The sequence below is a fragment of the Ovis canadensis genome, chromosome 2 (genome assembly GCF_042477335.2).
Source record: "Ovis canadensis isolate MfBH-ARS-UI-01 breed Bighorn chromosome 2, ARS-UI_OviCan_v2, whole genome shotgun sequence".
In the NCBI taxonomy this organism is placed as follows: domain Eukaryota; kingdom Metazoa; phylum Chordata; class Mammalia; order Artiodactyla; family Bovidae; genus Ovis; species Ovis canadensis.
The window spans coordinates 17,492,849-17,505,991 of record NC_091246.1 but is presented as its reverse complement, the minus strand read 5'-3'; the positions used below and the strand labels follow the sequence as shown (position 1 = coordinate 17,505,991).

The following is a 13,143-nucleotide window of genomic DNA, read 5'->3' as shown; positions in this document are numbered from 1 at the left end:
TTCATTGGGAAGGTGACATTTGAGCAAAGACCTGAAGAATGTCAGCTCCTTGAGGGCAGAAATTTGTGTCTGTTTTGTTTGAATCCCAGTGCCTGTAACAGGCACTGGCTCATAGTAGACACTCAGTATTAATAATTTCTGAATGAATCAAAGGAGGTGAGGGAGGGAACTATTTGGGTTTTGAGAGAAGAGTGTTGCAAACAGTGGAAACACCATGCAGAGGCCCTGAGGCAGGAAGGGTGCCTGGAATGTTCATGAAACTACAGATGTCAGAGTGGCTAGAGCTGAGTACACTTCTTCAGCTTCATCTCAGGCAGAGAAGGAACAGACAAGTCAGGTAAAAGGTATCTGGGAGCCAATGTTAAGACTTCAGCTTAATTCTGAGTGAAATGGGGAGCCAGAGGAGGGTTTTGAGTGAGAAGCAACAGGAACCTGACTTGGGTTTTCAAAGGATCATTCTGGGTGATGCTGGAGAATAGATGGAAAGAGGAAAGTACAGAAGCAGTAAGACCAAGGAGGAGGCACTCTGGAACATGGGATGAATAAATCTGGGAATCTGTCCAGTGCAGTGACTGTTAAACTTCTCTGTGTGTGTTAATCTCCTGGGACACTTAGTAAAAAGGCAAGATTTCTAACCCTATTCCCAGGAAACCTGATCTGGTGGTCTTGGCTGTGGGTGTTGAAGTCTATACATTCCCTCACCCATGGTTTTGAAGTAAGTGGTTCTTGAACTACAGTTGGGAGACTCACTGGGGCTTAAATGATTGACATCCGATGAGTTGATGAGTTGACCTCGGGGCACGCACTTCCGGAGGTTTGTAGACACTGTAGAAAAGGGTTGGTAAGTTGCATTCCGCCCTCCGGGGTATGCTGTAGTCCGGGTGAGTGTCAGGACCCCCTCGCGCCCCAAACGTTACACAAAGCTGGGGCTTCTTCCGCCTCTGCTCTGTTCTAGGGCACAGGGAGACTGGTCCCGGGAAGCGGGGATGTAGGGGTGGAGGGTGGGTATGGGAGGGACCTGCGGGAGTCTAGGGCGGGGAAGGGGCCCCGTGGGTCCCTAGACAAAAGGCGATGCCTATAAAGGCGGTGGCGAAGGGGCAGCGCCCAGGCGAGGGCGACAACTGCGGCGCGGGCTCCCTGCTCGGAGAGGAGGTGCGTGAGCTAAAGAGGGTTGGGGGCGCTGCTGGGTTTGGGCGCCAGGGAGTCTCTGGCGCAATTCCCCAGTCCGAGCCGCACTCGCCGCGGAGGGCAGGGGTGTGGAGGTGACTTGGTGGCAGCCACCAAGGCGACTCGGTGAGAAGACTTGGGGACTTTCCGCGGAGCAGGGGCCGTGGTGCAGCTCCGGGTAAGCCTAGCGGGTACCTAGCGCGTGTCGGCGGGGCGCTGAGCCTTGATATGTGATGTCCCGGACACCCAGGAGCATCTCCGAGGGCCGTCTTGGCAGCTTCTGAGCTGGGGTGAGAGACTCCTGGAAACCTGGCAGGTGCGAAACTTTAGATGTTTCTCCAGAATGCCTGAACTTAGTCGCAGGGCAGGCGCTGCAGGCAAGGGGGAGCAAGAATTAGAAAAAGAAAAAGGGAAAAGCTGGGAAGTGAAGCGGTCAAGGGCAGCAGGTTGGGTTGGGTGGGCGTGAGCTGGGAAGGCAGGTGTAGAGCGCTGTTTTGAAACAGGTGGCCCTCCCAGTGCACCGGGAGCCCACCCAAACATCCACATTCACAGTAAATGTACTTGTTTAGAACATCAACATGCAGAGCTGTCTGGTGAGAAAAGTAATTGCATAATAGCACGTATGGTGATTTTTAAAAATATGTATAGAGGATATATTATATAAAGACACACCAAACTGGCTGCTGCAGGAGAACGAGTTTGAATAGGTAGATGGATAAGGGAGGGGGACTTTTTTTTGCTTTATCACTTGCGGTACTGCTTGATTCCCCACCCACCCCCACCCCCCTTAAGTTAGCCTGTGTTACTTCTAAAGCAACTTCTAAAGGCAAACCTGTGCCTGGTGTTTGAGGTTAGGCACCTTCCCCAAACCCAATTGTATAAACCACCCTTCATTACCCTCCTTCTGTATCATGTTTTCACTTACTTTTCAAAGAGAGATGAAAGAAGAGAGAAATATACAGGACCAAATGCCAGAAAGAGAAATTAACATCTTATGAGAAGAGAGCAGTGAGAGCCTGAATGCCTGGCCCAGTCCACTGTAGGAACATTAGCTGTCTGTACGTCTGTGCTGCCTTTCTGGTTGACCTGGGCTCCATGTCCAGAAAACATCCACATGAAAAAGCAGCAGCACCTGTTACAGGTAGTGGTCACCTTCTCAGGGGGCATCATGTTGTTCTTTTCTCCAGTAACCTGTTACCTTCTGTGGTAACGAAGTTTGTGTTCATCCATATTCCTATTCAATTTACTGTGACATTCCTCCTATTCAGGCATTCTTAACCTTTGGCCCATGACACCTACCCACCCAGGGGTGTGTGGATAAAACTCAGGAGATTCTAAATTACATCCTTTTATCTACTAACCTTTCAACTAAATTGAGCATTTCCTTTATTTATGAATGTTTATGTAGTTTATTATGAATAAATACAGTGGTGGTAGCAGTGCTGACGCCTTTGTCATCAATAAAAATCATAGACACCTTCAACTCTTGTTACAGATGTTGCTGATCTTCTGAAAAAACCACTTACCAATCACCAGTTAGAAATGATGGTGACAAATCTAATTATTTAATGTTAAAAGTGAAGCATAGGTTTTATTATTTTGCATTTTAGAATTATTCTCATACCTATGAAGTATAACTGGTTATTTTATGTGTCCATGTATTTTAATTCATGCCTTTTAACTTAATATTCTGAGAAGACTTTTCCCTTTATATATTTGAAATAATTGTTCTGAGATGAAATCTGTCCCTGGGCTTCCCCAGCCCTGACTCAGCTGGCGCCAGTGGTGACTCAGGCTTGGGACACAGGCTCTGCCACATTGGGCTGTGTGACCTGGGACAAAGAACTGAACCTCTGTTTCAACATCTGTCTGATGCTCTCTGATTCTGTGGCATCTGGAGTATTTTTTAAGCTCTTAAAGTACTCTGAATCAAGATTTGCAGCAATCAGTACTTGCAACAGGAAAAACACTAAATGCCATTTTCCTTTGATTTAATAAATACTTTAATAATTTTCCAGTGACCTCTACTTTGAGTTTTTCCAGCTTGTTGAATCACTGATTTTTATTTCCCAGTGTGGAGAAGGAGAGTAACACACTTGAGGATAAATCAACAAGTAATTATTAAGCATCTCCTAGAATGGCAAGACTGCATTTCAGAAGCCTGACTTCTCTCCTCCCTGTTTCTGCTTCTCACAATAGGATGGAGCTTTCTCAGAAGAGAACATCAGTTAGTTTATCCTGGCTAATCTTTTCTTCCCAGCTTGAAAATGACCCTCCCATGGGACTAGTGAATAAGCTAAAGCCTCTTTTGACAAGAGAAGCTTAAAAGTAACTTTACTCCTATAGTCCTGGCTGCAAAGCAGCCAGTTTCAACGTGAGCACAACTGGATAGTCTTAAAAATTCCCTTGATTTAGGTTCATACTTTCATATTGTAGGTATAGTTAGATACAGGTCCGACAATGCTCATTGTAGATATAAAGGCCAGGTTAGACCCTGGTTCGATTCCTGGGTTGGAAAGATCCACTGGAGAAGGGATAGGCTACCCACTCCAGTATGCTTGGGCTTTCCTGGTGACTTAGCTGGTAAAGGATCCACCTGCAGTGTGAGAGACCTGAGTTTGATCCCTGGGTTGAGAAGACCCTCTGGAGAAAGGATAGGCTACCCACTCTAGTATTCTGGCCCGGAGAATTCCATGGACTGTATAGTCCATGGGGTCACAAAGAGTCAGATATGACTGAGCAATGTTCACTTTCACTTTAGGTAGATAAAAGGCAAAGGCAGGGCATTATGGCATTTCAGCACAGAAAGAGGCCTTGGGTATCACCCCCTTCAGATTGGAAGTCCCCTGGATTGCCTGAGTTAGGTGGTATTTCTCTGATCCTACAGACCCTGGGCTTCCCATCTGTGTCATAGGGCAGAGGGTTCCTCAGTGTCCAGCAGCCAGCACAGTGTCTGGCGCATAGGGTCAGTAATTGTTGATAGTAAAGTTTGGAGTACATGTGACTGTATTGGATCATGGATCCAACCAGGGTGTCTCTACAGAGATAGAGGAAGTAAACCTAAGTGGCTGATGGGGGAAGCCGGAGGGGGCCTGAGATCAGCCACTGAACTTGAGCTGCCATGATTCTGCTCACCACTGGTTTCTCAGCACAGCACTGGCCTCTCCTACCCAGGCAGAAGCAGGAAGGTCAACAAGAACCTGCATGGGGAAATGTCCTAGTGGCATATATCCTTCTAGCTGATATTCTATGTAATATTAACAGTTTGTCACTCTTAATCCCCTAAATACTGCTTCCTTCTTAAACATAGTTTTGCTGGGTTTCAGAGCTTCTGTTTGGAGAGCAAGGCAATGTTCTTAGCATAGGCTGCACAGGGAGATCATGTGAGGGGTGCACTGATGGGACCTCGCTTCAGGAAGACACTTGCAGTTCAGCTACAGGGAGCGCAGTTAGCTGACAGCCATCCGTAGCAGTGCTGACTGGACTCAGGACTGGGCCTCCATTCTTCAGGTAGCTCCCAGCCTATGAGTGAGCGTGGCAGCGCTGCCAGGACCTGGCGATTCTTGCCCCATAGCATCTCCTTTACAGGCACTTTTTGCCCCAGATCTCCCTGTTGGGTTGGCTGCCACTTTTCCAGCTCTGTACTGCAGCCTGAGGCTCTTCTGTCCAGTCCTGCAGCCTCCCTGCTTTGATTTTGCAAGTGTCAGATGTGCATTGCAGTCTGAAGTCATTCTTGGCCCAAGTCTTTCTTTTCTTTTTTCATCTTTCACAGGCCTTAACTCCCAATAAACTGCTAGTTGTACATCCAGCTCCAGCTTGACATCTGCTTCCTGGAGGACCAAGCTGATCCACCTGGGGAGTTTTAAAAAACACGAATGCCCCCAGAAATTTTTATTTAATTGGCCTGGGGTACAGTCTGGGTGAATCCAAGAAGCAGTCCAAGTGAAGGGCCACTGGAATAGAAGAAAAGTTCTGGAGCAGAAGTTCCAAGTGTTTATTAAGTTAGAAAAGGATCTGCTTTCTCATAAGTCACTAGGGCTTCAACAAATCACTTCTTTAGGTCCTTTTCAAATAAAATGGGCCCACCCTTTCATGCCACAGGTGCCAATTTGTAACCCTCCAACTCCTTCCTGCAATGGTGGGCCGTTAACACAAACAGTTGTGGAAGGAAGCTGGCATTTTGAGAGGCACCTACCAACTTCCTGGTATTCTATATGTTGCTTTTATGTAACCTATGTCAGATGCTCAGTGTTTACCTACAGACTCATATCCTTGTGTGTGCGTATGTGCTCACTCAGTCATTTCCGATTCTTTGCGACCCTATGGACTACAGCCCACCAGGCTCTTCTGTCCATGGGATTCTCCAGACAAGAATACTGGAGTGGATTGCCATCCCCTCCTGCAGGGGATCTTTCCGACCCAGAGATCAAATCTAAGTTCCTACATCTCTTGCACTGCAGGCAGATTCTTTACCGACGAGCCACTGGGGAAGCCCCTCATATCCTCAGAAAAGCCCAAATAAAAGTAGAAGAAAGGTAGAATTTAGGGAAAAGCTCAGCAGCGTTGACCTGATCATTTTGGTCTTGACATGATCCCTTGACACTTTTCTCTAGTCAGCAAGTGTCTCTCTGGATTTGGCCCTTAGTGTGTGGGACCTTGTCCTGTGATTCTTCAATGTTTCTGTATGTGCTGCCTTCTCCATAAGGCCATCCAATAAGCTCCTTGAGCACAAGTATCCCATCCCAGCCAAGTCCACAAGCCCAGCTCATAGCAGGGGGCCTAGCACAGAGCAGGTCTACGGGAAGGGTTAAAATAAAGGAACAAAGGTAGCAAGAGCCAAGAGGTTGTATAATCACACTTGGTTATAGAAAAACAAGATATTACCTTCCCCCCAGTATTCACAATTCAGTATTTCACAAGTCATTTTTATTTATAAACATATTTTTGTTGTATTTATTCCTCAACACTTTTATAGCCATTACTGTGTGTCAGGCACTGTTGAAAGTGATTTACAAATATTAAGCTTATTTAATTCTCCTAATAGCCTTTGTCTACCACCAGTGGCTGCAGGGGTTCAGCAAGGGAAGGATATGGGAGGCTCTGGGATGGCCTGGAAGGGTTTGTAGGAATGGAAAGAAGGATTTAATCTGCTCTTTAAAGATTGTGTAGAAATAGGCAAGTAAACAGTGAGGAGGGAACTCATGGGACAGAAAATGCAAAGGTATGGAATTGGGAATATTTACTACTCTTTTGGTGGGGGGAGGTGGTGGTGTGGGGAACAGGAAGGGACCCTCTGACCGGGCTGCTGAGACCGGAGCAGGTAGCAAACTGATAGCCATGAGCCAAGGGTACCAAATGTCTGGTGCTGGGTTTTGGCTTATTTCCTGATGTGCCATAAACATTGCCATTGATGTATGTTAATCCAAGCCACCTGAACAAAGGGGCCTGTGCCTCTCAGAGGAAAAAATGGCACGATTAGGATTGGCAATACGTGATAACAATCACCTCGCCTACGGTTGGAAAGATCATCCAAATTCAACCTTGGGGAGCCTGGCTATCTTCCGCAGCATCCATATCAAATTGTCGCCCTTCACCTACTCCTTTTCTTTGTTTGGCGTGCTAAATAACCCCATTGCTATTCTTCATACAACTGGACTTCAAGATTCTTCCTCACCCTGTTCATCCTCCTCTGACTGTGGTCTGGTCTAGACATTTTAGCTCTTACACAGTGCGCCCAATCCTACAGATAAAGTCCACCACCCAGAAGAGTTTTGCTGTCACCTTCTTCATTCCTAATTTATGTTGTAAATGAAACCTAGGATCACAGCCCCCTCCCCCCTTTTAAAGAATCTAAATTCAACTCCCTATTAACAAATATGTATTTTATTCTCATGTGTACTCAGTCCTACGCCGTGCCTGATTCTGAACACTTAGGAAGAGTTGGTTATAACAGAAGTAACGGGAGTATTAGGATAAAAACACCATTTTACCTGGAGGCTTCGAGACAACCAGGGAGAGAAAAGCTGACAGGAGGTGTTCTCACTGCCCTTTCTTCTGCCGCATTTTCTTCTCTTGTCACAGGAAGATCCACAACACCTGGAAATGAGGCAGCACGTCCCCTAAGATCTGGGTGGAAAAGATGAACGGCTCAAGCTCCTGGCAGGACATGGGCTACCCAGCAGGCCTCTGACAAGGTGTTGGCCCTCAGGGCCCTTTCTCTTTCTTGTCTCAGGAACTCCAACATGACCAGAAAGATCTTCATGAACAGCAGGGAGCGGTGGAGGCAGCAGAACGTCAACAGTGCCTTTGCCAAGCTGAGGAAGCTCATCCCCACTCACCCTCCGGACAAGAAGCTGAGCAAAAATGAAACACTTCGCCTGGCCATGAGGTACATCAACTTCCTGGTGAAGGTCTTGGGAGAGCAGAGCCTACAGCAAACAGGAGTGGCCGCTCCAGGAAACATTCTGGGCCTTTTCCCTCAAGGACCCCACCTGCCAGACAGGACTCTGCTTGGTGACTACCAGGTTCCATCACCTGGCTCAAGCCACCACATTCCGTGATAGTGGGGCTCTGGCTGTTTGTGACCCCAGGCAGCACTGGTTCAGAAGTCACTAGCTGTCAACAGCCTTTTTGCAAGTACTAGAGTCAGCATGGTGAATAATTTGTGAGGCGTGAACTCAAGCTTCATAGGAGGTGTCTCATGGTCAGCTGCAGAATGCTAAAAGAAGGCCAAAGGGAGGTGGCCACACATCTTCCCTGGGGGCTTCAGGCAGAGCAGCCTGTATCTGTTGATTTTATAAATCCAGGTTCCTGCATAAGATGTTATTTGGGGGGAAAAAATGACCCTTAGACTGAAAAAACTGGTTTGAAAATCACTGCTTTATGTAATATGTTTTCAGTTGTAAGAAGAGTTTCCTCAAAATGGATCGCAGATCGATGAGTAGAAAATGCTACCCTCCGAACATATTTTAAAGTTTGTTCTGAAAAATTAGGCATATGTGATCAAGGGTGAACAGCATAAGACAAATGAAAAGATAGCTCTTGCAGAAACCAGCCTGGAGACTTGTGGGGAATCTGTGGATAAAAGACCCTTCTGACACATGAGGACCACAAGAAGGCAGCAGATATGTGCAGGAGAGCTCTGCATCCTCTATCTCTATGGAAATGTGAGGTGTCACTTGCATTGGACCACGAGTATATGTGTTATCGCTAAAGCCAAATGGCAGATTATACCTATGAGAGGAAAGGACATGATAATTTGTGAGAGTTCATGGTTTTCTTATGAAAAGAAGTACTAAAATAGTTTTCCTAATCCTTTAGTTTCACATGTCAGGTATTGAAAACTTTCAATTCAGCATGAGTTCTTGATGATTTAAGACCTGTGAAATTCAAATAGAATGATGAAAATCTAAATATTACCATTTAATAGCTCATTTAACAGAGAGCTTAACAAAAGATTTAGAGTAGACAATAGGAGTGTAATACCAGACTCTAATGAATTGATGGATATATGATTTGTTTTCCCTGCTGAGGAGCATTAGCTCAGTTTTGCACTGGGAGGGGTGGTGCCCACAAAAGAATGAAAGGTGTGGATCTGGCAGAACTCACAACCGTATGCCACCATGATAACACTTGGATTCAAAAATGAATCCCATAGTTAAGCCCAGAATATAAATAATGTCATTTGATTGTCTCATCTCTGGAATGTATTATTTTCCCAAAATTCTTGACAGAACATTGGTTTTAAAACCTTCTGAACTCTAGGTAGGAAATTGATGGGTTTGAGATTATATGTATACACAATAGAGGAATTTAAATTTTCTGCCCACTCTAGAAAGAATATTCAGTTTATGGAAGGCTGAAATGAACCTCTTTGGTTTGGTGATCAGAAGAAATCTGGATGAGTCATCCTCAGAATCTCATTATCAAAACAGCAAGTTCATAATGTCATTAAACTCTACACAGCATTCACACTTAACGGCACAATGCATTTATTAAAACAATGCATTTAGGACTTCCCTGGTGGTCCAGAAGTTAAGACTCTGCACTTCCAATGCTGGGGTTGTGGGATTCCTGGTCAGGGTACTAAGATCCCACATGCCGTGTTAGTTAATTCAGTCACTCAGTAATGTCTGGCTCTTTGTGACCCCATGGATTGCAGCACTCTAGGCTTCCCTATCCATCTGTAACTCCCAGAGCTTACTCAAACTCATGTCCATCAAGTAGGTGATGCCGTCCAACCATCTCATCCTGTGTAATCCCCTTTTCCTCCTGCTCTCAATCTTTCCCACCATCAGAGTCTTTTCCAATGAGTCAGTTCTTCGCATCAGGTGGATTGGAGCATCAAAATATTGGAGCCTCAACTGAAGCATCAGTCCTTCCAATGAATATTCAGGACTGATTTCCTTTAGGATTGACTGCTTGGATCTCCTTGAAGTCCAAGGGACTCTCAAGAGTCTTCTCCAACACCACAGTTCAAAAGCATCAGTTCTTTGGCACTCAGCTTTCTTTATAGCCCAACTTGCAAATCCATACATGACCACTGGAAAAACCATAACTTTGACTAGACAGACCTTTGTTGGCAAAGTAATGTCTCTGCTTTTTAATATGCTGTCTAGGTTGGTCATAACTTTTCTTCCAAGGAGCAAGCATCTTTTAATTTCATGGCTGCAGTCACCATCTGCAGTGATTTTGGAGCCCAAAAAAATGAAAAAAAAAAAAAAAGAGCATGCTGTGTAGCATGGACAAAAAATAAAAATAAGTAATGAGAATAATAAAATAATTTTTTTAAAAAAAACAATGCATTCTTGTGTGTAGGTCCTTTCTTTAAACAGCATTCAATAAACATCCCCACAGACTCAAAGTAGTCCAGGCAAACACATAAACACAGAAACCATGGGATTCCCCCAAATTTGCATTTCTTTCTCATGAGCTTTCATTGTTCTCATGAGCTTATGTGGACTTAAATTTGTCCCCAAACTACCACATGATATCACATCTCAAAACTCTGGTGACAGTTGTCATTTGAGTAATATTGCTTATTCTCTCATCTGGCATTAAATCACAGTAACACTTTTGACAGTATTTTTGTACTGTGCTGTGCGTCAGTCATATCCGACTCTTTATGATCCCATGGACCATAGCCCATCAGGTTTCTCTGTCCATGGGGTTTTACCAGCAAAAATACTAGAGTGGATGGCTATGTCCTCCTCCAGGGGATCTTCCCAGCCCAGGGATTGAAACTGGGTCTGTCTCCTGCATTGCCAGTGGATTCTTTAGCACTGAGCCATTAGTAGCTTCTTTTGAACTGTAGCCGAGGAAGGCACAGTAGACCTTTTTGTGTGAACATAGGATTTTACTGCTCTTCTCAGAGTGAGTGCACTTCTCTGCTTTTGGGGCCTTGTCTGCTGTGCACAGGGGGCCTTTCCACTGAAATGTAACTGAGTGCCATTGAAAAGTCATGAGGAGACTGAGTATCATTAAATTAAATGAGGGGAACAGTTTTTAAAAGAAACTCTGCAGGAAATTCCTATGATAAGTGAATAAACATTTAATATATTACTTAATGTAATTTATCTCAAATTATTTCTTTTGCAAGTTGAGTCTTGGTCTGTCAAGTTGTATTAGGTTAAAGTGACTGTCAAAAGGAATTGTAGGTACCTGTGTATCAGAAGCTTGGCAAGGTACACATGAGACTGGAAGCTAATTCTAAAATCACTCCACAGCTTTCCTTGGTGGCCTGTATTTACAGCTTGGTGACTGGAGTAGTAAGAATTTATGGTTCAAATGAATTATAGTTCACTGATGGTACATCTCTTTATGGATCATTTGAACCCAACAGAAAAATTTAGACCAATTATATCATCTATGCTTCTCTATTACTTGTTCTGCTATGGACACCACTGAAAGCTTCCAGAAACCAGGTATAACAAGTCCTTTTATTTATATAAATCATTAGATTGGCTTGTTCTACTCCTCACTTTACAGAGGAGAAAACAGTCCAGAGGGTTTTGAAGTAACTTTCTAGTGGTCACATGGACAATTAGTGGAAACCCAGGACATAGTGCAAGATCTCCTGACCCAGCATCCAGTCTATTCAGCCATGAAGGATTTTAGGATTGGAAATGGACATGTATCTTATTATTAGGCTCATCTCTTTGTGATACTGTTTGGTGACCTTCTTCATATGCTTTTTAATTGAAATTGGATCAATGTGCTTTGTAGAATGTGATTAGCGGTACCAACCAAAGATTTTATTTGTTGATGTTTTGTGAGTTTTTAATCATCGATTCTAATTTGCTATTTAACTATTAATTTTTTGAAAATAAATTATTTAAGAAAAGAAATTGTTATTATTTTCCTTTTTAGAAAATATTTCACACATTTACTAAGCATGCCCTCCATCTCTCCACCCTCACAGCAACTGTCCTGGCTTTGAACCTCACTCCTTCTGTTGTCTCTAGTCTAAAAAAAATATAGCATTCCTTATTAGTGTCTCCTTTTTCTTCACTTTCACACAGCTTCCTAATTGTCCTTCTCAAATCACAGTCATCCCCAGCTATCAAACCTTCAGTGTCTCGTCCACCAGACTGAGTCAGATACTGTATCCCAGCAAACCAGGCCTTCTGTAGTCTGGCTCAGTGTACCCTTCTTTTCACAACTGCCTGAATGTATCAGACATGCTAAGGAAACTGCTTCACTTGATGGTCCCCAAACACTCTCCACTCTTTGATACCTCCAGCTTTACTCTTGTGAGTCTCTCTTCTTGCACTAAATTCCATTTTCTAAAATCTTTCATGACTGATCTTAGATACCACTCTTTCAGGAAGCTTGACTCATCTTAAACACCATCTTACGTGAAGTCCTCCTAGATTTCCACCACTCAATATAATCTCTTCTTTTGTAGAATACTCTTATTGCTTCAAGACCCTTGCTTCCTCTTCCCTGTATTACAGACATCTTGTGTATGTTCTGTCCCCAGCAACAAGATCTCCTTGAGGGCAGTAACAATTTATAACACTGAATCCTCACAACAACCATGCCAGTGACTTTACTTTCAGAATGAGAAAACTAGATCAAGACTGGCTCCATTAAGAATATTTCTCTAGCCTCTCTTAAAAGATAACATTGAAATGGAACTTGAAGGAATTCACCAGCAGTCCAGTGGTTAGTACTTAGCTTTTCGCTGTGTAATGGCCTGGGTTCCATTCCTGGTCGAAGAACTAAGATCCCACAAGCCTCACTGTGCAACTGAAAAAAAAAGGAAATAAAAGCAACTTTGCATCTTGAACAAGCTGAATTTCCCTGAGAAATCCAAAGTCTAAAGCTCTTTTTAAAAGTTTGTTTCTCAGAATTTCCATTCAACAAGGCCTTTGCAGCACCTGCCTGATGAGGTTTCACCACCTAAGAATGGCTTGAGATGACACAAACATATGTAAGTTATACACAACTGGCTTTGTCCTTAAGAAGCTAAAGGATGAAAGGAGCCAGGAGAATGGACAGCTTAACTCCTGACCCATAGGCCAAAGGTTAGCTGAAAGTCACATCCTTAAATAAAAAGGTCAAAGATAAGGAAGGAATCTCAGAGCTCAATGGCAATGCAAAGTGGGGGATTTAAAGTGGCAGGTGCTAGGAAGGAATGCCAAGGGGAGAGTGTGGCTAAAGGATTACAGGAAGCCAGGGTGTGGCCTCCTAAACACAGTTTCCCTTCTGTGACTGTTAGAGCTTACCATAAACTGGGAAAGTTTCTGTTCTATATTCTTTTTGTTGCTAATGACCTATCACTAGCATTAAAATCACTCGGTTTAAAAAATTTTTCTAGATTTTAAAAAGCACTAGATTTTTACATAAACCTTAGTTAGGTTTGTAATCTATCAAATAATATTTAACAATTTAATTTTCAGAGCTCAAAGGGGTAGTTAAACAAGGCAAGCTGTAGAATTGCCTTTTCTGGATAATTTTAAATATCAGGATTAT

At 43.8% G+C, this 13,143-nt stretch overlaps 2 protein-coding genes across 3 annotated transcripts in view; both read left to right on the top strand.

Annotated features, from left to right (window-relative positions):
- FKTN (fukutin) overlaps positions 1–9,925 on the top strand; it is an 88,090-nt gene extending 78,165 nt beyond the window's left edge. Inside the window, exon 12 of one of the 2 annotated variants that reach the window (XR_011254217.1) lies at positions 7,376–9,925. The gene's annotated coding sequence lies outside the window, so the exon portion shown is untranslated. Of the gene's footprint in view, positions 1–7,248 lie in introns of both variants that reach the window. The other variant, XR_011254216.1, reaches the window with a different exon arrangement.
- TAL2 (TAL bHLH transcription factor 2) lies at positions 7,410–7,727 on the top strand. The gene has a single exon (XM_069575531.1). The coding sequence runs from the start codon at positions 7,410–7,412 to the stop codon at positions 7,725–7,727; it is 318 nt and encodes a 105-aa protein (XP_069431632.1).
- Positions 9,926–13,143: the final 3,218 nt, after the last annotated feature.

What these genes read in the sequence shown, in the direction of transcription:
- TAL2 (XM_069575531.1), top strand. Translation starts at nt 7,410, where the DNA reads ATGACCAGAAAGATCTTCATGAACAGCAGGGAGCGGTGGAGGCAGCAG.